General features: G+C 39.2%; 1 protein-coding gene and 1 long non-coding RNA gene across 3 annotated transcripts; one reads left to right on the forward strand and one right to left on the reverse strand.

Moving 5' to 3' along the window:
• Window positions 1–1,508: 1,508 nt before the first annotated feature.
• On the reverse strand, window positions 1,509–3,832 carry LOC145550276 (uncharacterized). The gene is made up of 2 exons (XR_014086188.1): window positions 3,586–3,832; window positions 1,509–3,500 (listed from the first exon to the last, which is right to left on the reverse strand). It is a non-coding gene; the product is annotated as an uncharacterized LOC145550276 (long non-coding RNA).
• On the forward strand, window positions 3,714–25,736 carry LOC103461640 (matrix-remodeling-associated protein 5-like). 2 transcript variants are annotated; one of them, XM_081604324.1, is made up of 12 exons: window positions 3,714–4,101; window positions 5,617–5,804; window positions 6,897–7,026; window positions 8,415–8,656; window positions 8,882–9,033; window positions 9,729–13,258; window positions 16,081–16,222; window positions 16,729–16,864; window positions 18,359–19,450; window positions 19,552–19,759; window positions 20,312–20,533; window positions 20,641–25,736. In XM_081604324.1, exons 2-12 carry the CDS (start codon window positions 5,617–5,619, stop codon window positions 22,705–22,707), a joined length of 8,109 nt encoding a protein of 2,702 aa, XP_081460450.1. In that variant the 5' UTR covers window positions 3,714–4,101; the 3' UTR covers window positions 22,708–25,736. The 2 variants fall into 2 exon arrangements, with proteins under 2 accessions (XP_081460450.1, XP_081460448.1); XM_081604322.1 differs by lacking the exon at window positions 3,714–4,101 and having other exon boundaries at window positions 4,982–5,804.
• Window positions 25,737–27,425: the final 1,689 nt, after the last annotated feature.

A 27,425-nucleotide genomic window follows, 5' to 3' on the forward strand; every position in this document is an offset into this window, starting at 1 on the left:
ATTTTGTTGGTCAGCACAGCTGCATCTGGCATGTTCTGATCTCACTTGTGTTTTTTTTTTACCTAAAGTTTAGAGTGACAAACTGTGCACACAGTATCTATATTAAACATGATCATACATTTCTTTAATTAGTTGCAGAGTTGAATTGGCAGCAAACAGAACAGTCTATTTTACACATTACAGATGATTGAAGCTTAGATTATTATTTGGTGTATTGCAAGATCAACCTTTCCCTTGTTCAAAGTGGGCCACCATAATACTCTGAAGCTTGATTGCAGTATCCTGATGAGCACTTCTTATATCTTATTTGACACAGTCCTTGAAATTCGGCCTAACCGTTCAGTTTTTGGCTCGTCAGATCAGAAAATCGTTTTCCTCAGGCACCGAGTCCTTCAAATGCATTTTGCCAAACGCCAAGTGGGCTGTCATTTGTCTTTTTACTCTGTGATTTCCACTGAACTGCTCTTCCATGAAAGGCTGACTGATGACTGCAGTGCTTTTGACAAGTCCTCCAGTCTCTGCTGAGTGCTTTTAAAGATCTTTAAGAAAAACTTTCAGAGCACTGGACATTTCCCTCATTATAATATGCACTGACCCAGTCTAATTACAGTCATGAAAAATCTTATTTATAATGCAGCACAGTTGGAAAACACCAAAGAAGTTTGATTTTTTTATGATTAAGACAGCCACATTGCAGGGCTCTCGTTCAATATTTAGTTTCCTGCTATAATAATGTGATTGGTCACAGATGTTTCTCTCAGTAAGGATGCATTTCTCTAGCACTTTGGCTGTCAGTAGGTATGAAGAAAGAGAATTATTATCCAGTCTGTCTTCAGTCATTTAGTTAACATACAGGCTCAGTATGAACTGCATGAGAGGCTGTTGCCACCAGGATCAAAATCACCAGATGGGCTAGAGGGGTGCATTGTACATCCATTTATCTCTCACTGAAGTCTGACACTGCATCCAAAAATGTAACCTGAGTTAGAGAAAGCAATTCATCAGTTTTGAGCCGAAATGCTACTGATTTCTCAGAGTACAGGTGGACTGAAAGACAAATCTGTTGAGTGTTCATCCATTATTGAACGAACTGATATTTATACTACTTTACTTTAAACAAAAAAAGCAAGAATGATAGTCAAGGCTGATATCAGCAAAGAATGCATAAGCCCCTGGCAGCAGTGATTGAAGATTAAATTATCCTGGCACAGATAACCTACTTTGCTAGGAAGGCCACCTTTAAGACATCATCATTATGGAAAAAATCCCTGCTTCAGGAACAAAACTCAGGCATCAATTTTACACACTTACCCAATAGGGTGGCAGAAATAACAGTGATGAGGGACACCCATCTCTTACAGCAGAATTTTTCTTTCTCAGCAAAGTTGAGGATTGGGCTTTGGTGAGCCCATTCAGAAGGCCCAATGTAAACCTTTCAAAGACCAGTTTTGATTTTATTTTGGGTATTTTTTTAAAACAAACAAAAAAAAACAAACAAACAAAAGAAATGTTAGTGAGAGTTTATTTATACAACGGAACCTGTATGTAAAATTTTAAACTGCGTTGATAAGAGAAAATCTCAAATGAATTTCTATTTGTGCACTTAATTCTTTTTTTCTTCATCACTGAAATTGTGACATTCCATCCTCAACACAGAACCATTCAGATAGATATTTAAAAGTTTCAAAATCCACATTACATTCAAACCAGTCATGTGTGAATATACCTCGAAACATCACTGTGTTTGTTTTTAGGTGTAACAGCGTCCCTGAATCTGTAGAACTACTTTTAGCAAGTTACAATTGAAAGCTTTTGTTGCATGTTACAATTTCAGTTATTGCAGAATACAGATTTGCATAAATAAAATAATGAAAGACAGTTCCCAACTTAAAAAATAAAAATAATAATTTGACAGTAGATGAAAAAGGCGCATGACAAACAAGCAAAAAAATTGGCAAATTGGGAATACTGAATCATAAATGCTGAGATCCCTGTGCTTCCGCACTCCACAGAATAATATGATTTTGAGTTATTTTCATGCTAGATTTAGGGTTTATTTTAATTAATTATATACTAAAAGTAATTTAAAAATGTTTATCTTTAAGTATCTGCGAGCAAGAATGTCATTTATTCATTTATAGACTTTAACATTTATTTAAAGCTATGCATTGTTCTACAAGGGAAAGGCATCAATATGTCAAAGTATGCCTTCTCATTTCATTCAGTCATTCATTCATCTTCCCCAATGAGCCATTGATATTACATCATGTCATCATTCCTTACTTGTTTCCAGTCAGACCAGCAGCAATTCATCTGTTATAGTCCACCATGTTTCGATAACATTGAGCGATGTAATGAAGTGAGCCGGAGCAGTAATATAGCTATGGGGGATGAGTTCAGCTCTGACAACTGTTCACAGAACAGCGCTGCCTGCAGAGACAAGGGTGATAAGGTGGCAAAGATTGGATCATGCACTGAAAAACATCAGAGAGAATGTGGCTGGTGACTGGAAAACATCCAATCACATTTGCTAAGACGTCTGCAGATGTTCACTTGTCGACTGCCGAGCTGCAGGCTATTGACAGTCATACATGATTAATGTAGCCATTCATTACTGAGGCAGCTAATGAGAAAATGTACAACTCTTCATTTGGGTGACCTTATTCTCACACCTAACGCTGCAGTTCTTTGATGTAGCTGCTGCATGAGATTAGTTGAAGACCTTTGCTAGTAAATATACAAAAGAAGAAAATAAAGTGAACTGAAACATTGTCTTGCAAAGCTGCCCCTGTCTGGAATCAATCACACTCTGTCACAAGCCTTCCAACACAGTGGGGGGGAGGTGTGGGAGTGTCGGGGGTTGCTTACTGGAGACAGCAGCTGAGGAGCATCTGTCTATTTCTGGTTTCCCCTCTAAGAAGTCCCGATCTGATGTCTGAGAATGTTGCATCAGAGATGTTGGACCATCTCTGTCTGAGATATTGTCGGCGATATTGACTCCTAATCCAGAAAGTTCAGTTATCAAACACCAAAATTAAGAGGATAAATGTTAATTGGCCCAACATATTTTGAAAGCCAGGCATCAATATGCTGATGTACCACCATGGATCAAGTGTTCAAAGTAAAAATAATAAAGGATAATAAGGTCTGCACCACAGAACAGCTGGTAGCACTGCTGCGTTGCAGTGAGGAAGTCCAGGATTTGAATCTCAGCTTGCTCTTTCTGCATCAAGTCTTCATGTTCAGCCCCCTTTCATGTGGGTTCTCTTCTGGTACTCCAGCTCCCACAGTCCATAAACCTGACTGTGAGGTCATATTCAGAGAGTAACACAGTCTCTCTATTTCTCTCTTAAGGCTAGGAAAAAATTGTGTGTTTCTGTGTTTCCCCGTGAAAGGCTGGCAACTTGTCACCACTGGAGGAACACCCTGGTGAATCCTGGCGACTGTCCAAATTGCCTCTCTGCCACTATCAGCGACAGAGAGGCACGTGGGAGCTAAAACTTTCACCAAAAATAAGAAATCTGACTCAGAATAAGAAGATATGATATTTGTACTTGATTATAAATTTAAAAAAAGTTTACTTACAAAATGTCATTTCTGTGCAGCAGAAGAAGCAGCTTGAAGCACAGTGACTTATTACTTCATAGTTTCCGCCCCTCTTCGGATAGACCCCTCTGCCTGAGCGTCTTTCTCTTCACTTGCTGCCCTGTCCCACTTTCCAAGATCAAATACACACTCATTGTTCCCCACACAAAACGCGTTTACACAGGTTCCAGACGCGATTGCTGTCCGCCTGCCGCGTGTGCAGCGCTCCTTTTCTCCTCCCGTGACATACAAGAAGACCTGCTTGATTTTTTATTTATTTTTTTTGCCGAGGGGTAGGAGTGGTTTTGTGGGAATTTTCAAGTTTTAAAAAGTGCTTATTTGCAGGATTCCCCCCCCCGCATTCTTTGCGAACACTGTGGTGACAAATGGATGAATGAAGGTGGAAAAGTGCGGATTAATTTGCCGAAGTACACGGATGGATTGAAATCATAATTTGATGTAGAAAATGAATAATTCCTTACAATAATTTATGCCTCCGGACCAGAAAAGTTTAAGGTATGTTTTTTTTTCTTTTTTATCACATTGGATTCATAATATATTCTAAAAAAAAATGTCTTTGTAAGATTTGAACAAGACGAAAAGTCTCAGTCGTGTGTTCAGTTTACGTTGAAGTGGTGTAAATGTCAGCGCTTGTGTGAGATTGGATATGAAAGCGCAGCGAAGTTTCTGTGACTTCTTATGTCTCATTCTCCGTCTGTAAGTGACTGACAATAAAATTAACTCTATCTAGCATCATGAATAAATTTGTCAAAGTCCAAAACTGCAATATATGATTAAAAATATATATACATATATCTCAGATGATTTATTGCAGATTTATTACTGATCTTAACCGTGTACAGTTTGTGACTTTAATCTGTCATTACTAATCCTAAACCTCATGAAGGGCCGTATTCAGGAGGATGAGCAGTCGTGGGCTGAAGCCAGTTTTAATACCGCCCCACACACAGACACGTTTCTCTTTTGGCATGCAAAATATATCTGATTATCAGTTAAGTAAACTTGAATGTCCATTTTCTTGCCTTAAAAATATTCTCCCCACCTTCACCCTTCTAAGATAAAGGATAATAACAATACAATCAAACAAACTTTTGATTTAATTAGATGTCTACAAATGATCTACATTTAAATCCGAGATATTCCCACTACATTGGTTTTACGAGTTTCCTTTGTAAACTATGCTGCCAGTAAAATTCCATCCATCCGTCCGTCCGTCCGTCCGTCCGTCCGTCGGTCCATCACCTCCTCTTTTCTGAGGTCAGGTCAGGTAGCTAAACAGAATGACCCAGACTCTCCCCTCCCAGCCAATTAGGCCAGCTCTTCCAGGGAAATCCCAGGCCAACTGAGAAACATCGTCACTCCAGCGTGTCCTGAATCTTCCTCTGGGTCTCCTTCTGGTGGGACGTGCCCAGATCATCTCACCAAGGAGGCATCCAGGAAGCATCCTAACCAGATGCTGAGGCCACCTTAACTGGCTCCACTCGATGTGGAGGAGCGGTGGCCCTCCCTCTTGACTTTTCCCTCCTCTCATCCTGCCTCGAAAAGAGAGCCCAGACACCCTTTAGACAAAAGTCTTTTCGGTCAATCGTATGCGTGATCTTGTTTTATTTGGTCACCACCGAAAGCTCATGACCAGCAATTAGGGTTTAAATGTATGTTGATGGGTAAATTGAAAGCTTCTTCTTCAAATAAACATTCATTTTCTAAAATAAATTTCAGTATTGCAAGTTAACTTTCCTGGTAACTTTCTATATCCATACATAGATTTTTCCACTTTTATTTTGTCTTCATGTTAATCAGTATAATATGTGATGCACAGCAATAAATCACTTTTGGATTTTTTGTTGCTGTAAAGTGTTGAACTTTTTAAATGTGCGTGTGTGTATAGAATATAATGATTCCCATCTGAGCTGCAGGTTGTGGTGCACTTGTCTGTCTACATTAAACTTGACATCCTGTTTCATGTTGCCGGTGATAACCTCAGTTTAGCTTCTCTCCCCGTGGGTGAAGATGCATCAGACTGGGTCTGCACCACTGGCACTGCTGGCTCTTCTGGTGCTCACACTTGAGATGTCCAGTGGCCAGTCCTGCCCCAGGAGCTGTAATTGCTACCAGGCCAATGAAGTTCACTGCACCTTCCGATCACTGCTCATCATCCCACCTGGCCTGCCTGCGCATACGAGACGGATTAATTTAGGGTATGTGAACTCACACTTTAGTTTTTAATTATTAGAATTCTCTCCAACACAATGGTCATATTCTGATGCAGTGAAATACAGTGTAGTTTGTTCCAAACTATAATACAATATAAAATTGATCTTTTAATAGTCGTAAGATATATTCTTAACACATGCCAAGATAAGTAGTTCCTATTTAGGAGTGAATAGCAGTGAATGCTGCTAGTCAGTGACTCAATCTGCAGGGTTTTCTTAGACAGAGAACTTTTTGAACCAATTTGGATAATTCATTGAGTTCAGTGTTTAGTTTGATATCTAGGATAAAGTGGCATGCATGTGTGCTTACTTTTTTGTAAAGTCTCTTGAGGCGACATTTGTTGCAAATTGGCGCAATATACATGAGCTGAACTGAACTGAATTTAGTTTGCACTGCAATAGATTTAGAAAGAGGTCCCATAACCAGAGGTAACTCTTGAGGGATTTCTTCCCTTTTTGCCTGAAATGAGCCAGACTTTTCTGGACAAAGGAATTCTTGAGCTTAAGTTTTCTAATATTTTAAAAGGTATCTCAAAGGGTTTTTTTTAGACTGAATAGCAGAAACATATTGTTGGCAAGCAGACTCTATATGCCGGACACAAGAAACAGTATAATTACATAATTACAGGAAGATGTTTTCACTTCAGCGTACCTTCAGTGTACTCTGGATCTGCCCTAAGGAATACTGACTCCTTTTAAAATGCAGAACCCTCCAAACAATTTCATTCTTAGAGGTTTGAATAACTTCACGAGCCTGCAGGCAATGTTGTTCAGTGATTTAGTTGCTTGTTGCATTTCCCTTGGCAAACTGACTTCAGGGGAGATGTGAGGATAAGAGTGATTCAAGACTTTCAATAAAACAAGGGTTCAGAAGCTGACTAAATTCAACTAGATTACGGAGACCATGGCCGAGGGTTCGTTGATCCTCAGTCCTTGCGATTGGTTGAGAGTTGGAACAGCTTGTTGCAAGGACGCACCACTCTGTGTCTTATTGACAGGTCTCTGGTGGTTGCCCTGATGAAGATGAAGTATACATATATATCTCAGTATATCAATGATGCCCTTTTGCTTTTTCAGGTTTAATAGTATCAGCAGACTTCATGACAAATCTCTGGTTGGGTTAAGGAGAGTAGAGCTCCTAATGCTCCACAGCAATAACCTCCAAGATCTTCCGGATGGAGTGTTTAAAGAGATGAAATCGCTCCAGGTAATGCAACAAGATACAGTACCGAATGGTACCCAAAGACGTAGCCAATATAAAGTCCTTTCTTTTAATAGTTTTTTTCTTTTCTTTTTGTTCATTATTTTCCCCAATTTTTCAGTATAATGTGCAGACAATTGGTAGCATTGTAACAGATGTCTACAAAATAACTGACAAAATTAACATCTCAGTAGCTAGCACTTAAGAAATTTCTATCAGTAGCCACCTTAACAAGTTTCCTATTGCTTATTTATATGTCTGGTCAATGGGGATTGGGTACCCTACTGTGTGCTGTATACTGTGTAGGTGAAATTTGGCTAACCACTGAACTTAGGAGAAACAGCAGGAGGAGCTCAATCGTTCATGAAAGAAGTCTGTTTCAATTTCTTTTTTCTTTTATTTGCTGTAAGTTAAGCTCCCAAAACTCTATTTGCACTCCAATTGCAGGATAAAGTCTTCATTGATCTCTGACTGTGACAGATGAACACAAACCGCTTGTCAGAAATGATCTCATCAGTTTAGAACTTGAGTTAGGAAGGGATTAACAATATTTGAGATGTTTGTCAAAAGGCTGCAACAGTCCACATGATTCCGTTTTTCCTATCTCCATTTATTTCTAATTTCTTTCAAGCTAATGCATAATTTACGTACCATGATTCCTTGCCTTTTTTCAGTGACAAGAAACATGCTGGACACTTTAGCAGCAACCTTAGGGCAGCGTTTGGAGTCCTTGGGGGAACTGATATCACACAGCCAATTGTACCCTTCATCTTCGAGACAGATGCTGATATATTTTCCTTACTGGGATAATAGGATCCATATTTCCATGCGCTGACATTGTCACGTGCTAAATCTGTCAGCAGCTGGAAGTGTTCCAGCTAAGTAGCTTCCCTGGAGGGCAGAGGAACAACAACAACAATAATAACAACAACAACAACAACAACAACATCAATAGTAATTTTGTATGCATATAAGAGGGGTAAATTCCTCAAATGTGTATTAAATTTTAATAGATTTCCAGCAGTGTGATATTCTGGATCAAAAGCTTAACTGCATTGGAGCAATGCACCCCACCAGAGCAAAAATAATCCTTTTAGTTCTCCCTGCTTCTGTCCTATGTTCATATCATATTGTGTGCTGTGGAATGTTTTTTAGATTTAAACTGGGAAATGGAGAGCTGTATGTTCTAAAATGGTCATAAATTCCAAGAAGAGTTATTATTCAAATCCTTATTCTGTTTCCCAATTGTTCTAAATTCAATTTCCAAGCAAGTGGCAGCCACTGAAACACTTACGATCCCTCGCATAAGACTTGCTTTTTTCAGTCAGCCTTGATGTCTGTTTTTCTAATTTGTTCTCCTCACTTCACCACTTTCTTCTTTCCCCCCATTGCAGATACTCAAGTTGAGCTATAACAAGCTGAAAGAGATCTCTTCATCTCTGACCTTCTCTGGCCTGACATCACTGCTGCGTCTTTACTTGGATCACAACCTGCTCCAACACATCCACCCCCGGGCTCTGCTCCAGCTGCCTAGCCTCAGGCTGCTTCGTCTGCAAGGCAACAGGCTGCATCAGCTGCACCCTCACGCTCTGTGCACGCTCTCCATCCTGAATACATATTATTTTTCTACTTTGAGGTGAGATTTGACAACAAAAATGTATAACAGTTCACAGCCCTGGCGGCGCTTGAGACAATTCCTCATCAGTTACATGAGAAAATGTGAACATTTGCATGCTGGGTTTTATTTGCACAAACAAATAAAAGAAGGAACAGAATCATATATGCACAGAAAGTTAATGATTATGGAGGCTTAACTGATTTGTTTTTTGACAATGTTTGAGCCAGTGTCTTTTGTTTTCAGACATCTAGACATTTCCAACAACAGTCTAACTGTCCTGTCTGAAAAGAGTGTGACAACAGCACCTCTGCTGGAGAGTCTGGTCCTGCAGGCTAATCCTTGGAGCTGCGACTGTAGGATGAACTGGTTTCTCTCATGGAGTCTTGCTCACCCAGGTGACTGCTGAGTCTAGAAAAAATGATTTTCTTTTTATGCCTCTTCTTATCTACAGTTTTATTGTATACTATTTATTGCTGTGTCTTTGAGAAGACAAACTGTAGATTAGAAAATTGAATGGGAAAATCAAGAAGGCTTTTATAACTGGCTAAAAATTTGTGACCAATCCATTAGATGTGGGTAAACCTACTTTTCGACAGATTTAATTTACACAGATGCCCTTGACCATCATTTTGTCACACATACGTCCTTGTTTGGCTCTATATTATTTTTGCAGTCTGTCTTGTAGGCTTTATTAAAATGTGAAAGAAAGCTGAACCATGAAATGTGTGCCATTGATATGCCAGGCTTAACCTGCCATGACTAATACATGATGACAGCACTGATGTGTGGCAGCTGATATATAGGGTAATGATTGTGCTGTGATTAAAAAGCAATGCATTGTGATTTGCAAGATGAAACAACCACAGAAAATTAGCAAGAAATAAAAAAGGGGTAATGAATGCTTGAAATAAACTGGTGTGACTAATCAATGACTTAATTAAAAAAAAATATGTGCAAATTACTAAAGCGTCACATTTCATTATATTTAAATACAATGACAAAAAAGAATATATCTATTAATATGAGAGATTTGCTTTGACAGCATTCACTCACTCTCTCTCTTTCTCTCTTTCACACTCTCTGTCATTAGGCTTATTAAAATGTCCTGGTGGTCCTCAGTGTCCAGTTTGTGCCTCGCCCCTGTCTCTCCAGGGCCAGAATTTGCTTGATCAGACGACTCTACATTGCACTTCACCGATCATCAGTTTCCCTGGAAAAGAAACACCCTTGGAATCAGACCATAGCAAAATCCAGCCAAGTGAGATGTTCAGAGAACCTTTAGGGAATGTCACCCTGGGTCTTTCTGACCAACAAGGGTACAACGTTGATCTGAGTTGTAAAATTACTCACTCTACCGATTCCCCAGACATTGCTCCTCCTCCAGATCTCTCCTGGAGTTCCTCTTTTCCTCTCCCGCTCGCTTTGTCTCTCTCCCTTGACTGCCCTGTTCTGGGACAAAGCTACGAGAAACTTTGGAGGATTTTGGCTTACTACAGTGAAACTGCAGCTCGCCTTGAGAGGGAGATCATGTTAAGTAAAGTTCCAGCATTGGCCTACCGCTACAGACAGGCACCAGAGACAGATGGATATTATCACACTGGGATCAAAGCCTCTGTTAAAGCCAGACCAGAATGGTTACTGCAATCAGCAATTAGTATTCAGCTTGACAGAGCACAGTCTAACAGGCATAAAGTCCAACTTATCTACTCAACAAGGGTTTCTGCTCATCCTGATCAAACTTTTAATCCCTCAATGTCTTCCCCTACTTCTCACCCATGGGTAATGATTTTAACTAATCACACTAACACAGCAGTTACAGCAGTAGGAGTAGCAGGTAGGAACATACAGCTGTCTTGCCCTGTTCTTAGTTCTAGTAATCACAGTGTCCAATGGATTCTTCCAGATGGATCTAAACTCAATACTTCTTCCAGCAGTTTAGATGGCAGGTTCCAGCTATCAGCCTCAGGCTTACTAATACAAAGAGTACAGCTCTCTGATGGAGGGCTTTACCATTGTGTTGCCAGAGCTGGAAGAGATTTCGATGTCCTTCAATTACGCCTGGCAGTACAAGAGTCTGCCGTTCCATATTCAGGTGAGCTAAGTGGACTCCCGGTTACTGGAACCATTAGAGATGCTGTCACTCTGCCCTGCAGGATATCTGGTTCACCAGAACCTTTGGCAAGTTGGATTTTGCCAGATGGAAATGTTGTGTGGCCAGGATTAGCTGTATCAGGTGGATTGAAAGTACATTCAAATGGAAGTTTGTCTTTACTTACATCAACTCTGAAGGATACAGGATATTACCGCTGCATTGCTGTCAACCAGTATGGTAGTGACACCGTGTCAATGCAGCTGATATTAAAAGCACAACATATTTCTGCCCTTGAGACTTCATTACCCAGAGGACCTCAATCAGCTGCTGGCAGGTCAACAAAGATACCAGTCCCCAATTTTGGGCAGATTGATGAAGGATCAGGTGATGAAGAAAATGAAGAGGATGAGAAACCCTCCTCTGGTAAAAGAAGATATCCAACATCTCTCCAACCACGCCCAAACAGAAAATATCGAATTAAGAAGCCACAAAGATATGGTCGTGTTGGAGAGGGAAATCTAAAACGGATTGGAGGATCTACTTCACCAACTATGCAGAAGAAACACCACTTTCAGAACAGACAGAGAGTAACCACAAAGAAACACAGGATAGACCCTCAGAAATGGGCTGATCTCTTGGCAAAGATTCGTCAAAAGACCGCCAACAGCACCAACAGTCAAGCAATTGCAGAAGAAAAAACAACAACTCAACCTATATTAGAAGAAAAAGATGAAGAAATTAGACAAGGAAGAGAGGGTGACGATAAAGACAGAAGTACATCTCATGGCTCACAGGAGAAAACTGAATCTGAAGGGTCTTCAGTTGATGATGCTACAGTAAAAGAAGAACAACCACAACCCATTCAACCTCCTGATAAGGATGCACAGATAATACAAGCAACACAAACCATTGAAGAGATATATAATGTGACTGAGCGGCCACACGTGAATCTAGAAATTGACATAAAAACACAGACAGAGAAAGAAAGCAAAGAAACAGTAATAACAGTGAACCCAGTGACAGAAACAGAGCATGTCACACTTACTTCATTATCAGGAGCAAATGGAATAGAATCAATTGTGTTGAATGAGAAAGTACCAAATCTAAGCCCTAATAGGACCAGGCCACAGAATCCTCTACAGGGACTTTTCCCAAATGCGATTCCAAACTCCCGATCTCGAAGACCCTGGGACACCCGCAGGAAGATTGGACAACGTAGGCGAATTAACAGGCCAAAGATTCAGCCTGTACCCTCACAGCATCCTCGCTCCGACCCAATAAACTCAATAAACCAAGCAGTGACACTTAACTCAAGTCCAGATAAAATCACAAAGTTGTTGCCCTTATCAACTACCACATTTCCACCTATTATGCCTACACTGGGAAACAATATTAGGACTATTATAAATGGTGTGACTGTGACTCCTGTGTCGCCAACTGTTTCCAACCCTCGTTTTATTACTATTTCAAATTTTGAATCACCTCCACTCAGTCCCTCCTCTACAACCCCGCACACATACACAGACATGATGATTCATTCAGGCAAGAAACAAATAACTGAGGAGTCTACATTTAACAGCACACCAGCCCCCACTCATGCTACCATTATCATTTCAGAGCCGCATGTGCTAGAACCCGATAATAGGACATTTACACATGCTGCATGGGCTCATACAGCAACACAAACAACCTTAGGCAAACATGCTGAGAGACCCCCGAGCAAACACAGCAAGGAGTTAGAGATGAATGTTCTGGGTGAGTCCCACTTTTCAATCACTCATTCTCTCACTGCTCCCTCAGGCCCCAGTGCATCTTTAACCACCACCAGTGCAGCAAAAATCATAACTACTTCTTCAGCTGCTCCCAAGAGAGCTAGTTATTTTGGCAGCACTAAAAGTACACCAGCCTCTACAACTAATGAGGACACACTCCCCACAACAACCACGGCTGCTATAATAAGTCCCACCATGTCTCTTTCAACCCCCATTATCATTCCAATATCCAGCACTCCCAGACAGACTTCAGCTCTGTCCACCTCAATGACTTCTACAATCACTTTGCCAACTACTTCCTCTACTATCCCTTCAACTTCGACCTCCCACACTACATTCAGGCCAATAATTACAAGGCTAAGCACCACTTCTAATCCTTCTACCAGCAAAAGCAGTTCTCCAGTTTCGATAAATGCCATCCCTAAAGTGTCCATTTCCTCTTTTTCTACCACATCTACTGATTCTAAAACCACACTTCCAGCTACAACAGAAAGCATTCTGACCACAACACCTCCAACTACAACCAAACACTCTACAGTGAAAACTCTTTTTTCCACTACCACCACAATGGAATTGACAAGTACCAAAGCAATAACAAGAAACACTAAAGCAACTGGCCAGGTTGACCTCCCTGCGAATGGTCAAAACAGGAGTCAGTCACCTACTGATTGGAAGAACCATGGAGCTAACACTATTCCAGATTCACACAGAAGCAGTTTTCATCAGCCTTCCCTGTCACTTCCCGCTTCTCCAACGGTAAGTTTCCCTGCTTCACTTGAATTGTCATGTTGCAACTATAAACTATTATGTATCTGATCAGGATTTTATTTTATAGATTAAAAAAATATGAATTGGAAGTAAATTATACATTGAGGATACTGGTGAACATATGGCACTATGAATTAGAAAAACTAACCAGACAGTTCAGGGATAACGTGGAAACGCTTAAAGCAGGTTAGATTACAAACATATCACAGTCCCACTGTGACATGTGGAAAGTTTCACACACTTTCCATTATCCAAAAATGGAATGTGTGTGACACATCTGCAAAGCTATCTGGCCATGGCTATTCACCTATTCACACAAGCCAAACAGTGAAAGCATTTCAGAGAAGCAGCCCCGGGGTCTTTGTTACCTCCGTTGGAGCTGCAGAGCTCTGCATCATTCTGCAAGAATGGGCAAGAGTTTTTGAATTTAGATGTACGAACCAGTTGAAGAAATTAGCCGAGACTTGACGCTGTAATTGTGCTTAACAGTAGTTGTACAAAACATAGTCCCAGAGGGGCTGGAAATACAATTTATATGATTTTATTTATATAAACACTTTGAAATAAATGTATTATTTTTTTTCACATAATTTTTTCTTTACCTGTTTCATACATTTTAACAAAATACACCTAAATGGGTGTTATAAGACAAAATGTTAACTACTTTTGGGGCAAGTTCATGGGTGCTTTTTCAAAATAGTGTAATATTTGCTTTCTCCTTTTGTTTTATGGTTATATCAGGCATGATCATGAAGGATAAACACAAATTACATAACAGGACAAGAATAACATCAAATTCCCTAACCCAGTGGTTCCCAAACTTTTTCTTCTGCGCCCCCCCAGTTGTTTCCAAACATTTTCTACCCCCCCCCCCCCCTATGCATTACAATGTCTGGTTGAACGACGCGTGTGAAAGGGGTGGAGGGTGGAGGGCGGGGGGGAAATCGACTTTTTTGGGGGCAATGTACGTAGCTGAACATAGACAAAAACATCGGTAGCATACAGGCTACTTGTTAAGGTTAAGGTGCTGTATTGTTGTTAGCTAGTCATCCTTTAGCTAGCATTACCTGCATCCAACAACTTTACTCAACTCAGTCGGTTAGTTTGGGAGAAAAACTGTGAAAAGTTCTTTACGTTTTGCTGGTTTGCTGCTGTGACTCTAACACACACCTGCGTAGCTCTGCACAGCAGCAGCAGGTCTCCTTCACTGCCACACAGGTGTAAACCCAGCGCGAGTGTCGTAGAGCTCATGTTGCGTTTAAAGTTGGCTCGGAAAAACAGGTTACGACATGTTAACAATGGATTAAACAGTTTTAACTGCTGATAAAAGTGACTAGGACACATATATGGGAAGTGTGTAAGCCTCTACTGTATCAAATTGACATAGGAATAACAGAGAGTTGGCCATTCTAAGGTAAAAACCCAGCGCAATAAAGCGTTGCCCTCACCCCCCCTAGGGGTCGCGCCCCACAGTTTGGGAACCTCTGCCCTAACCTCTATTTTTTGTTCATTTGTTAAATTATTCCAAATCTTTCCACATTTCTTATTGCTGCATTATTGAGTTTTTCATTTAATTAGTAATTCTTTAAATGCATATTGTAATAAACTATGTGGATCTTAAATGTAAAACGTAAACCAACAGTTCTTTAAGAGTGTTGACCCAGAAAAAAAAAAAAACACACACAAAATATCCAACTGTGAAAACCCCTGAGGGCAAAAACTTAGCTGGAATGCACAACAAATCAAAAAACAATCTAATTTGTCCCCACATGACCGTCTGATAAAATCCAAATGAGGTTCATCACTACTCACTTATTTGATGGATTTTTAAACCTCACACTGTGATCTGAAGAGAAAAAAAACCACATGGCTAAAAGAAATCTGCAGTCAACAAACATAATGTTTTTTAAAGCTTAGTCTTATGGGATTCCAGATAATTAATCCTTAATTAATAGCCAGAAGTCTGCTGTCTATCAAACTAAAACGAAATCTTTCAAAGACCACAAATAAATTGAAATGAACTTACTGACTGTACAATTAGTTGTTCCCAGATATTGATTTTATATGTGATGCACTAATGGAAGGTTTTGGATCATATATTTATAGTGTGTGCTGCAAAATGTATGGTGTTATTACCTACTTGATGGTACTCACAGTTATGTTCATTAAATCCATGTGTTGTTTAAAAGTTCAAAGCTGCAGCTCCTCTCCTCATCTTCGCTCCGTCTTTGGCCCATAAACATCAACAAAAAACAATCAGGCAGTAAAAAAATCCCTGTGTAGCTCGATCGCTTTAAAGGTTGTAGCTTGAGCTTTCAATTAATATCCACCATAATCAAGTTCAAAGCAAAGGTAAAAGCAAAGGCCTAAATTACCAACATAGGACTTTACAAAGCTGAACTGCATCTCTACCACCTGTGCACACACTGACATTTGGCAGACACAAAGACACACCTTGAGAGGAAACGCTGCAGCTTTTTTTATTTTGGGGAAGTCGCCAAAGTTTGCCTCTGAGTTTACTGCTTTTTGATTATGTAAGACCAGACTCTATCCTTTAATCCCTGACATCGACAAGGCTTTTGATTTTTCCATTAGCTGTTTTTATTTTTGTCATCTCTCTCTCTATAACAAATCCTTGTCTTTGTAACTGTTGTGTAGCAGCATTGCAACAGAATTGTATATTGTCTATTGACATACAAGACCCACAAAATTCTGGTGAACTGATACTATATCTCCAGTGTTGCAGTGTTATTTTGGTGCTTGAAAGTTTTATTTATTTGATTAACTTCTCTTAATTATCCACTGCACAGGTTCCGGTTGTCAGATCTAAGCCAAGGATCGCAGACCCTCACATCCGCACCATGTCAGTCCCGGCAGGCAGCTCTGTAAACCTGGTGTGTGAAGCTCAGGGAGAGCCAAAACCTTCAATCACATGGACTAAGGTTGCTACAGGTACACACCAAACAGAGGACATGAACTCAGACACACATATGCTCCATACCTTTCTCTGGAGAAGTTTTTAAACTAGAGACAAGACAAGGCTTATTATTTGATTCTGTTATACAGAAAGCCATAAAATATCAGAATTTCACTCTTTGATGGAAAATTTTCTGATTGCTTAAGCCTGCAACAAGTTTTGGTATGGCAGAGCAAATAGGAACTTATTTTACTGTGATATTAAAAAAAAATCCATTAACACAAAACATTATACACTAGCAAGCACATAATAGGCTTTTCTCTGGCTTGCCATGTGGGAAAAACACTGCAAGCAAGTAATGGAACATTTTCTGCACTGCATCACTGACTTCACTTCAAGCTGTGCCATTCATTGTGCCCATATTTCTCCTTTCTCGCTCTGGAACTTTTTTCCAAATTTGTCTCTGTTCTTCCCACCCCTGCCTTCTCATTACTGTTTTCTCTTTCTGCCTTACTGCCTCACCCCTTTGCCTTTCTTTCAGGAGCGGTGATGTCAATCCACTCCAGGGCTCAGCGTTTTGAGGTCTTGCCAAATGGCACCCTTGTTATCCAGAATGTACAGGTGCAGGACAGAGGAACATATATCTGCAGTGCGAGCAGCTTACTGGGCCGTGACAGGTGGGAATGCTGATTTTAGAAATGAATACTGATGAGCTTGTCTGAATAGTAAACCATTTAGAATACAACATACATTATAATCAGTTTTATTCAATGAGGCATATGGTAAGAGGAAAAAAATAGCAACAATGTTGCTATACAGTGCCTCCAAAAGTGGTCAAGGCTTCTTAAACTTTTTTTACATGTTGTCATGTTACAACTGGAGACATTTTATTGATATTTCGCATAATAGACCAACACAAAGTAATAAATCATTTTAATTTGGGAGGGAAACAGCAGTTTATCACACTTATTAAAAATAAAATCTAAAAAACATGTTGTTTTGTACATTTATGTCCATTGTCCTTTACTCAGACACCACAGAATTTTGTGGGTCTATTGCTACCAATTACTTTAAGAAGTCCCTTCATCAGTAAATAGAGCTAGTCTTGGATTATTTATTCTTATTATAAATATATTTTTACTTTGTTACATAAATGAACAAACTGTCATAAGGACTGAGGAAATACACAAAAACAATAATTATTAATTATTATTATTAAAATTATCATTATAATATAATAGAATATTATATAATAATAATAATAATAATAATAATAATAATAATAATAATAATAATAATAATAATAATAATAATAATAATAATAATAAGAATTCTTCTTCTTCTTCTTCTTCTTCTTCTTCTTCTTCTTCTTCTTCTTATTATTATTATTATTATTATTATTATTATTATTATTATTATTATTATTATTATTATTATTAATATTATTAATTATTACAGAAATGCACAAAAACAATAATTCTTAAAATGATTCCAAAATAATTCTTTATTCCATTTTACTTATTCCTGTAGAAAGCTCTACAGAAACATATTTCGTTTGAGAATTTGTGGAGTAACTTAAACATAGCTGTTCACAGATTGTTGGGTTTGACTGATCTTGAGCTATTCTGTGAAAAAGTATTAGGAAAATTTGAAATATTCAAATGTGCAAAGCCACATTTAACCTGCCACATTTAACTTGCAGTTGTATTTACAATGACTGGTCACTGTACAAAGTATTAACTCAGATGGGCATGCCACACTTTTCAGACCATTTTTAAAAACAGGCTTTGAAAACACACAGCATTTCCCTTTGCTTCACAATTATACACTCATTTGTACTGGCCTCTTACGCAAAAACTCAGTGCAATAAAGCAAAATCTGTAGTGATAAGGTGGCAATGTGTTCAGCAATTCAAAGGAATAGGATGTTTTTGAAATAAACCATATTCATTATTTGTTACTGCAAACATAATGAATAACTGATTTATACTCATCCAGCAAACACAACTCTGTCTATATGAGATCATGAATCAGCTTTTACTTTCTTCTTCACTGAGTCAAATAAACATTTAGGTCTTTAGATACTTACCAGAATCCAGTGCACATTTAGAGAGTGAAGAAATGTAGAATGTGTTAAAGTTTCTGTATTGTGTGTCTTCTTCTTTCTTACAGGTTGCTCACCACACTAGAAATCTGGACTCGCCCGCCTCATATGCAGCTGATGCTTTACCGGGAAGTTACCATTCATCAGGGTGGCCAGGTTCACCTGGAGTGCCAAGCAGATGGCGTTCCAGCCCCTCTGCTTTCCTGGGTTCTGCCTAATCGTTCTACCTTAACCTCCTCTGGCACCTTTTCTAATCGAATCCATATGGACACAAATGGGACCCTTCACATCTCGGTGACATTACCCACTGACCGAGGAGTCTATCGCTGTGTGGCATCCAACTCAGCTGGTGCAGCCAGCGCCTCAGTGCGTCTCCATGTGTCCTCGTTGCCCCCGGTTATTCAGCAACCCAGGGAGGAACACCTGCTTTTCTCTGTAGGTTGGCCTGTTTATGCTCACTGCTCCGCCCGAGGGGCCCCAACACCAATTCTGCGTTGGCGAATTCCAGATGGGACGCTTGTTCGACCATCCCAGTTTCTTAATGGAAACCTCTTTGTCCTGCCAAATGGGACACTCCATATTCGCAATGTGGGGTCAAATAACACAGGGAATTATGAGTGCACTGCTAGTAATGCTGTAGGGACTACTAAGAGGACAGTGACGGTAGCGGTTAAAGATGGGGAGGCAAAAGACAAAAAAACATCCAATTCATCTTTTTTCAACAAAGTCAGAACATCGGTAATCCCAAGCCAAACCTTAGCTGCATTCAGCTCAAGCCCTTTTAACTCGTCCTCTAGCTCATCTCTTGAAATCAATAAAACTGTAAAACCTTACCCATCGCACTTTCCTGACATCAAAAAAGCAAATCCCTTCTCTGTTTTCTCACCTTCCACGGTGCCAACAAATAACACCAAAGTATCACCCAGAGGAAACAGCACAAGGGTTGCTTCTTCTTTCCATACTAGTGGAAAAACCTCAACTGTTTTGCAGCCTCAGCCTGTCTCCCCCTTCACTAAAGCCCACATTGTTTCTACATCACCCTCTACTACTACTGTTAACTATGAGGGGACCCTGAATCTTTACTGCTCTGTAAGTGGAAACCCTACCCCAACCATTGTATGGAGGACCCCCACCAGAAAGCTTGTGGACATGCACTACAGGTACATATTTGCTAAGTGTGTGATAAAGTCGTTGTTAATTCTTTCAATATATCCTGTATATAATATAACTTTCTGGCCTTTTGTTTGTGTTTGACTTTAAGTTTTGACCAACGTGTAAAGGTGCATCCTAATGGCACGCTGTCAGTGAGGGCAGTAACAGAGAAGGACAGTGGAGACTACCTGTGTATTGCACGCAACAAGGTTGCTGATGATTATCGAATTCTGCGTGTGTCTGTGGTCACTAAGTCTCCCAGGATTGACCCAAAACAGTCAATCAATCAGATGGTATCCTTTGGAAAACCTCTGAAGGTAAAACTAAAGAAAGATCATTATTTTTTTATGTACAAAAAATATGTTTCAGTGGAACTTCTGTGTATTTTTTTGGACTACTGAATAAAAATAGGTTTCAGCATATTAGATCATCGCTACATATGACTGGTGATCATTTGTAAAGTTCTAAAAAATGATCTTACAGAGAACTGTACGTCATGAGGTGAAAACAGGGCTGAATCTGAAGACTAAAGATTTTCCTATTTAAAGAAATGAAACCTGGACATGTTATGTAACTGGCTTCTGTGAATCACAAACAGCTGCCTTAAGGGAACAGTAATGCACACATAAATATTTAAGTGAAAAATAATCTCATGAAAGTTCAACGCAATAAATGAGATTTTATATGATTATGAAAATGTGTTACCCTACATTTCAATAGAGGTAGTTGTGAGCTCCTAGAAAGATCATTTAAGAGCAATTTAGTTGATAACTGATTAGATGAATAGAAAACATCCAGTTATTTAACATGCAGTACTGTTATTGCATCTAATAATGATGTGGAAAAATATACTTATGGATTCTATACAGGTAGACTGCCAGGCCTCTGGATTGCCTCATCCAGCTGTGCGTTGGACGCTACCAAATGGAAACACTGTGAAGAGTGAGCTGTTTCAAGAGGACAGCAGGGGTCAAAGACGGCAACGTACTGTTTTTCACAATGGGACGTTACTGATTCCAGCAGTTGATGAAGGAGATGAAGGCGAGTATATCTGCTACGCAGAGAACCAGGCAGGCCGAGACACCATGAAGGTATGTAACACTATGTACTCTGCAGAAAAATTACTTCATCACCTGATTGTTATTACAAAGTCGTCTTTGTCAATATAAATGTGATTATAAGACCTAACTTTTTTCAGGTCATAGTAAAGGCCATGAAGAAGACCCCACCAACGTTCACTAATGGCAGAGGTCACAATTTCATCAAAGTGCAGCAGGGAGAAACTGCTACAATTCCCTGCAGGGCCACAGGAGATCCTGCCCCAACAGTTACCTGGTTTTCTCCATCGTTCATTGTTATCCCACAGAGCTTGGGATCAGGCCTTTCTTCTCAGCGAGTTGTGGTCATTTCCGATGGAACCCTGGAAGTGCATTCCGCACAAAAGATTGACTCTGGAAATTACACTTGTCGAGCAAGCAACTCAGCTGGAATGAGGAGCATGGCGGTGACCTTGGAAGTGGAGACTTCTAGCTCTGGAATTATAGAACAGGTGGAAAAAGGACAAGGTTGGAGTGTAAAGAAATCTGATGGCAATCACGGAGTCATTAGTGCAAGAAAAATCAATCTTGGATCTAATGTTGTAACTGCAAGCAAGAGCAGAAGCAATAACAGCTATAGTGATAACAATAGTAGAAGAGTAAACATAGTTCCTAATACCAATCTCAACTCAGTGTTCAGTGGCTCCAATCCTACTCTAAGAAGTTACAGCCAACATGAGTTTAAAAGTCCTGCTGGAGGATTTTCAACACGACGGGGTAATACTGGGATAATGGCTGGGGCAAATGAGGCACAGAGCACAGGCATTAAGATAGACAGTACTGGATTAAATAGAAACACACCCAGCATTCAGAGTAGAAGTGGTAACGTAGATCACAGCCAAAGCACAGGCAGAGGAGAAAGTACTGAAAGGAATCCTGAGATGAATAATAATGAAGTCATTGCAGGAAAGAAAAGTAATGATGCTAATACCAGCAGAGACAACAGCAGGTTAACTGTTATTTCAACAAATAGCCAAAGTATTAGTGGTAGTTTGTCAGGTAATGGAGCTGGTACAAGCACTCAAAGAGGACATGTTTTCAACAGGAACAGTCATGCAGGGGGAGCTAATGATAACAGAAGAAATAGTGTTTCCTCAAGTAGTAATTCCGACACACATCTGAGTGGGGGGAAAATAGCAAAGTACCGAGCAGTTAAAGGCCAGGCTGTCACTTTGCCATGCCCATACCAAGGTTATCCTCCACTTCGTTTGGCCTGGCTTCTTCCTGGAAATGGCATGCTGCCGGCTCCTTACTACGGCAGCCGACTCACTGTGCATCGGAACGGCTCCTTAGAGTTTCGAGATGTACGGGTGAGTGACGGTGGGAATTTGGTTTGTGTTGCAAAAACTGAAAGAGGTGACGCTTTGATGCGGGTCCAGCTTGAAGTGTCAGAACCAGTGGTGGATGTGAGATCCCAACAAGGCAGAGAAGTGGAAATACCGCAGAAGGGAAATTTAGATGCAACTCAGTCTTTACCCACAAGGACAGTATCGCCTCTGCAGCATTCACAGAGGGGCCTTGGTGTGCCAGACAGGTCTCACTCTATAAACTCTCCACCACCGTCCGGCTCAGTCTCCAAACCCACAGTACGCACCAGCACCGCCCCTCTAGTGAGCACCATTAATGGAGAAACTCTCCGTCTGCATTGCCCTGCCTCTACAACCGGGGGCTCTGTTTCATGGACGATGCCAAGTGGTAAGATACTATCCAGAGGTGACAGTGGCGATCTAGGACGTTATGTGGTGCAAGAAGATGGAACACTAATAATCAAACAGGTTTCTGTGTTTGATCGAGGCAGCTACATCTGCAGGTTTTCCAGTCTTGACTCTTCCTCAGTCTCAGTCACCATGGTTCCTGTCATCGTCATCGCCTACCCTCCACGCATCACAATCGGTCCCTCCCCTGTCACCTACACTAGAGGCGGTGTTGCTGTGGAGCTGCCCTGCATGACCATAGCCACCCCGCGAGCAACAGTTAGTTGGGAAACACCAGACCTGACACAACTGAGTGTGACGGGTCAGCCTCGTATTTATGGCAACCTCTACCTGAGTCCTCAGGGTTCATTGGTGATACAAAACCCGACACATAGGGACACAGGATTTTACAGGTGCATCGCCAAAAATGTAATCGGAGTGGACAGCAAGGCAACCTACCTGCATGTTATGTAACAATACAAAGCAACTATATAAACATTAACCCTTTCAAACTTGATACAGATAAACAGCCTTTAATGAAAGAAATATTTGTATTTCCCTGGTGCCCAAAGAAACTGCAAAACTCTGTTCCGGACATACTGCTGTAACTCAAGAACAGAAAATATCCATCATATATACTTCTGGTGCATATAGTTGCAAATCACAGGTTGTTTCATACCAGAACTTGACACATTTATTGCACACAAAAAATAGCTAGAGTGAAATTCCAGTCATTAAAGGTAAACATTCTGCATGTTTTGATGTGTCCCTACTCCAAAACATGTAACTCTAAAGGCTGAATCACCTCTTCAGCGTATCATCAAGTTCTACAAAACTCTGGCACCAAACATTTCAGTCAATTTAGTTGTGTTAAACCAGAGAAGCTTAGAGAATACCTGCCACCAAGAATTAACATTAAACATCAATGTAATTTTTAAAACTCAGTTTAATGTGGCAGTGACTTCAAAACTATCCAAATGTGTACTTTTAATCAACTGAGATATTTTCCTTCAGGTTTGGTGAAAAATAGTTGGACTTTTTGCTTAAACTAAAATTATTATGTTGACAATCTTAACAGAGGACATCTGTGAGGGTATTTTTGTATATAAAATGCTTAATCCTTTGGATGAAGTCATAGTTAATTTTGCTCAGTCTCAGACTCTGAGTATAATACTGTGATAAAAAAAAATCTGTACAAAGACAGCTTTTATTTGCTTTATTAAATTATTATACATTTGCATAACAAGGCACCATCCACACAAACATGGATATTTTGCAAGGCAGAAAAATGGTCTGCAATAGCTGCTGTAGGAACTAAAAGAACAGCAGAGCAGTGAGTTACTTGCCAGGCATAGTTTTCATTGAACACGAAATGTAGGCTGAAAAACATACAGCTTCTGTGACAAGGCTTTTTTTTTTTCTTTTTTTTTTTTTGCGGGGTATATCGGCATTTCTAAAAAGAATTATTTCAATTAGATCATCAACTCCTGGTATTCCACTGAGGTAACACATATGTGTAACTGTCAAATGTGTGTCTGTTAGAATGAACGGTGTAAAATTTAAAGTGTTCTACTGCACCAAGATAGAGTACATAAAAGTGGTTCTTAAAAGTGATCACACCCTTGTTAAAATAGTGGGTTTTTGTTCTGTGGAAAAGGAAAGCATAAAAAGCACTTTTTTTAAAAAACATTTTACAATTGTAATGTGAGATGTCCAGATATTTTTTTGGGGAAAAAGTACAAAACAGGAAATATCAAAAAAACATTTTGTTTTGGAAGTGTCCATATCCTAAGTTTCACCTTTTGATTCAAAAACAACATTTACTCTTATTTTGTTGGAGTTTGTCAGCATGCTACATGCCCATGGCCCTCTTCAAAGCATGTTAAAATATGGATCCATCTAAGAGTGTTCACATTTAAGAAATCTGATTAATTGCTACTTTTTATTTGTATTATTTCCCTCTAAAAGTACTTGTTTTTTTATTGAACATGATATATGTCACTTTAATAGATAGAGGTTTTGAAATGATTACTTTAACTTGGATTTCAATCAGAGTATGTGCACTTTTTACATTCGCTTTACTTCACCTGTGAAGTCACTGATAATTTTTTTCATACTTAATGATTTTTAGATTAAAGTTGAATTCCTTATTTAATTCAGTTAAAATAGTTATCATTTAATTTATTAAGAAATCATTGTAGACTGCATTCAGTTAATGCCACTGTTAATGCCATTTAGCATGCAGACGTTAGTGAACTTTTATCAGAACAGATGAAGCATCTGTATAGTGTGGCATGAAATTAAGAACACTTTTATTAGATTGCTATTGTGTCAGTTGAATAGCACTGGGACAAATTTCATAACGCTGATGAATTTATGTACTATAGATGACACCTCTAATTTGTTAAGCATAAGCAGAAGGATTTTTCAATGTATCCAAACATTGTGTGGGTGTTTGGATTAGCTGGAGATGATATTGTTCAGTACAGTGTGAAGCAGCTAGGAAAGAAATGCTGAAGCAATATTTTATAGGAATACATTTTCTTATTCTATTTAAACGTAAGGCAGGTACGTAGTACTTTGACAGGTGTCTAACTTAGAGACCCTTACCTTTCTGTAGCCATGCTCTGACTCCTTCCGGGAAGTACACAGATGCCAATCTTTTCAAAAAAAGAGAAACCAAATACTGCAGAAGTATAGCTGTGGCCTAAACTGTCTAATCTGAAGCTCAGCTAGTTTTCTAAAGCTTTATGACAGTCACTGAATAATACAGATTGACCCCTACATCAAACTATAGGGCATTTTTCTTCTCGTCTTCTCTCTGTTTGCAGTTTGATGCCAAATGAACTGTTATTCTAAGGCCCTGTTTGATCTTATGTAAACTTTTTATTTTATTTTATCATTTCAAATGTCACAGAGTAGCACAAAAAACAAAAACAAAACATAGATCTGATAGGTAAGCTTGACATGTAGCTGCTTGGTATTGAATTTTTATTTGCTGACTATATGTTGAACTACATGGATTTGTCACCATGGTGCAGATGTAGCAAAAAGTAACACACAGGGGCTACTGTAATGGTGATCTTGAACAAATCTGATGGTGGAGTTTTCAGTGTGAAGAGCTAAAATGTATAAAAACCTCTTCAGGACTTTCAAAATGTTGTCAGTTGGGAATGAGATTTGGTACAAAGCTTATCTAATGGACTATTGTTTTGACTTAAATACATATATTTAATTATGTGTATATTTTTAATGACTTGCAGTAAGTTTGTGCACAAAGTCAGCAGTTTGTGTTTTCTCAATTCTTGTCTGTAACGTTTCCATCATTACATTAAATTATTTGTTTTGTAAAGACTCACTTTATGTAACATATTTTTGTACTAAATGGAGATAATGGTTTTATTATGTATGTTGGATGTCTTACTATCCAGCTGTGAGTTCTTGCTTTGTTTTTAACAGGATTCATTTTATAAAAAAAATTAAATAAAACAAAACACACTGTTCTCCCTCTGTGGTTTTACAGTTTTGGTCACAGATATTGTGAAGTGTTTGTGTGACTGAGTGAGAAAAGAAAACACCTTTTATGAGGGCAAGTGGGAGGACTCAAACCTTTTCTGGAGAAATTATGAGAACATAAACTCCTGATGCTCGGCTCAGCTGTCTGGCCAGGAAACAGGCTCCGTACAGTAGATGAGACACATGTTCATGACATCATGCTCTCCTCTTTGGGGAATGTAATAAAACTCTGCAGCCCTTGCTACACCCCTTCCACTCCGCATGATTTCAAACCTGGTTTTTATCTTCCGAATACAGTAAATACCAACACTTTCAATTAATCATGCCTGATATGAACAGTATGCTATATAAAGGAGCTGTATACAGAAACTGGATTTGTGGACCTATCCATACTTTGTCATATTAGTGACTTTATTAAGAACCTGTTCTTGAATGTCTTTGTATCAGAACGCAGTGAGTTGCAATTTTCAGATCCTTTAGCCTGCTTCAAGCTATCAAACAGGTTATATCTTTATCTGAAATAGCTGTTAATGATTACAATCATTTGCTTTTTGCAGTAATGACAGGTTTAACTAATCTAGGCTGTCCTTAAGGTTCAGACATTTTTTATTAATTTTTTTTTTTTCACTCTGTTGGCAATGATGATGGCCAAAAAGACCGTGCCCACAGATTCTGTTGTCATTCATTCCAAAGGTGTTCCCTTGGGTTGAGGCCAGTCAAGTATTTCCTCACTAAGCTGCATATTCCACATTTTTATGGAACTTGATTTGTGCACTGGTGCTCAATCATGTTGGGACAGAGAAGGGCCATTCCCAAACTGTTCTCACAAAGACAGAAGAATAAAATTGTCTTCGGATGCTGAAACAGTAAGAGTTATTTTCACTGGAACTATGGAGCAGAGCAAGACTTCTGATAAATACCATTCCCTTTGCACCAAACTTCACACTTGATGAAATCCAGTCAGAAGATTGCTGGTCTGCTTGCAAGAGCCTCACCCTGAATTGTACAACCATGCTTTGGATTGCCAGGTAGAGGGGCATGATTTATCACTCCAGGACTCTAGAGTCCAGTTGCAGTATGCTTCACATCACTGCTGCATTCAGTGGTTTATATATATATATATATATATATATATATATATATATATATATATATATATATATATATATATATATATATATATATATATATATGTTCACAAATGTCTTTGTGTGTTGGAGTAAAATAAACAATAGCTGAATTGCCCAAACTGTTTTCTCATGGCAACTAACCAAAGTAAGTGAAACTTCATCAGTGCAGACCTAACGTCTGCATAGTGTAACATTTGGTAGCATTATTAGTACTTTATTGCTGTCACATTTTAGTAGTATTTATATAAATTCCAATCAAAGTGACACATACAATATGTGCAGAATATAGTGTATTTTTAAGCTGTAATTCTTTTGTCACAGAGCTTTAATATGTCCGAAAGATCTTTGTTGGTGTTGCCAAGCTGGATTCACATTATCAGATGTGTAGGAAGATGGAGCTTTATCATTATTTCCACAAAGTTGCATAACTTTGCACACAAGTCAAACACCAAACATAATTACGCTGTGATATTATTTGAACTGTGTACTGAGAAAGCTCCTGCTGAGTTTTGTTGTTGTGAGGTACTTCTGCCGCTCCTTTTTTTA

Source organism: Poecilia reticulata, chromosome 2, assembly GCF_904066995.2.
Source record: "Poecilia reticulata chromosome 2, P_reticulata-male-v2, whole genome shotgun sequence".
NCBI lineage: Eukaryota > Metazoa > Chordata > Actinopteri > Cyprinodontiformes > Poeciliidae > Poecilia > Poecilia reticulata.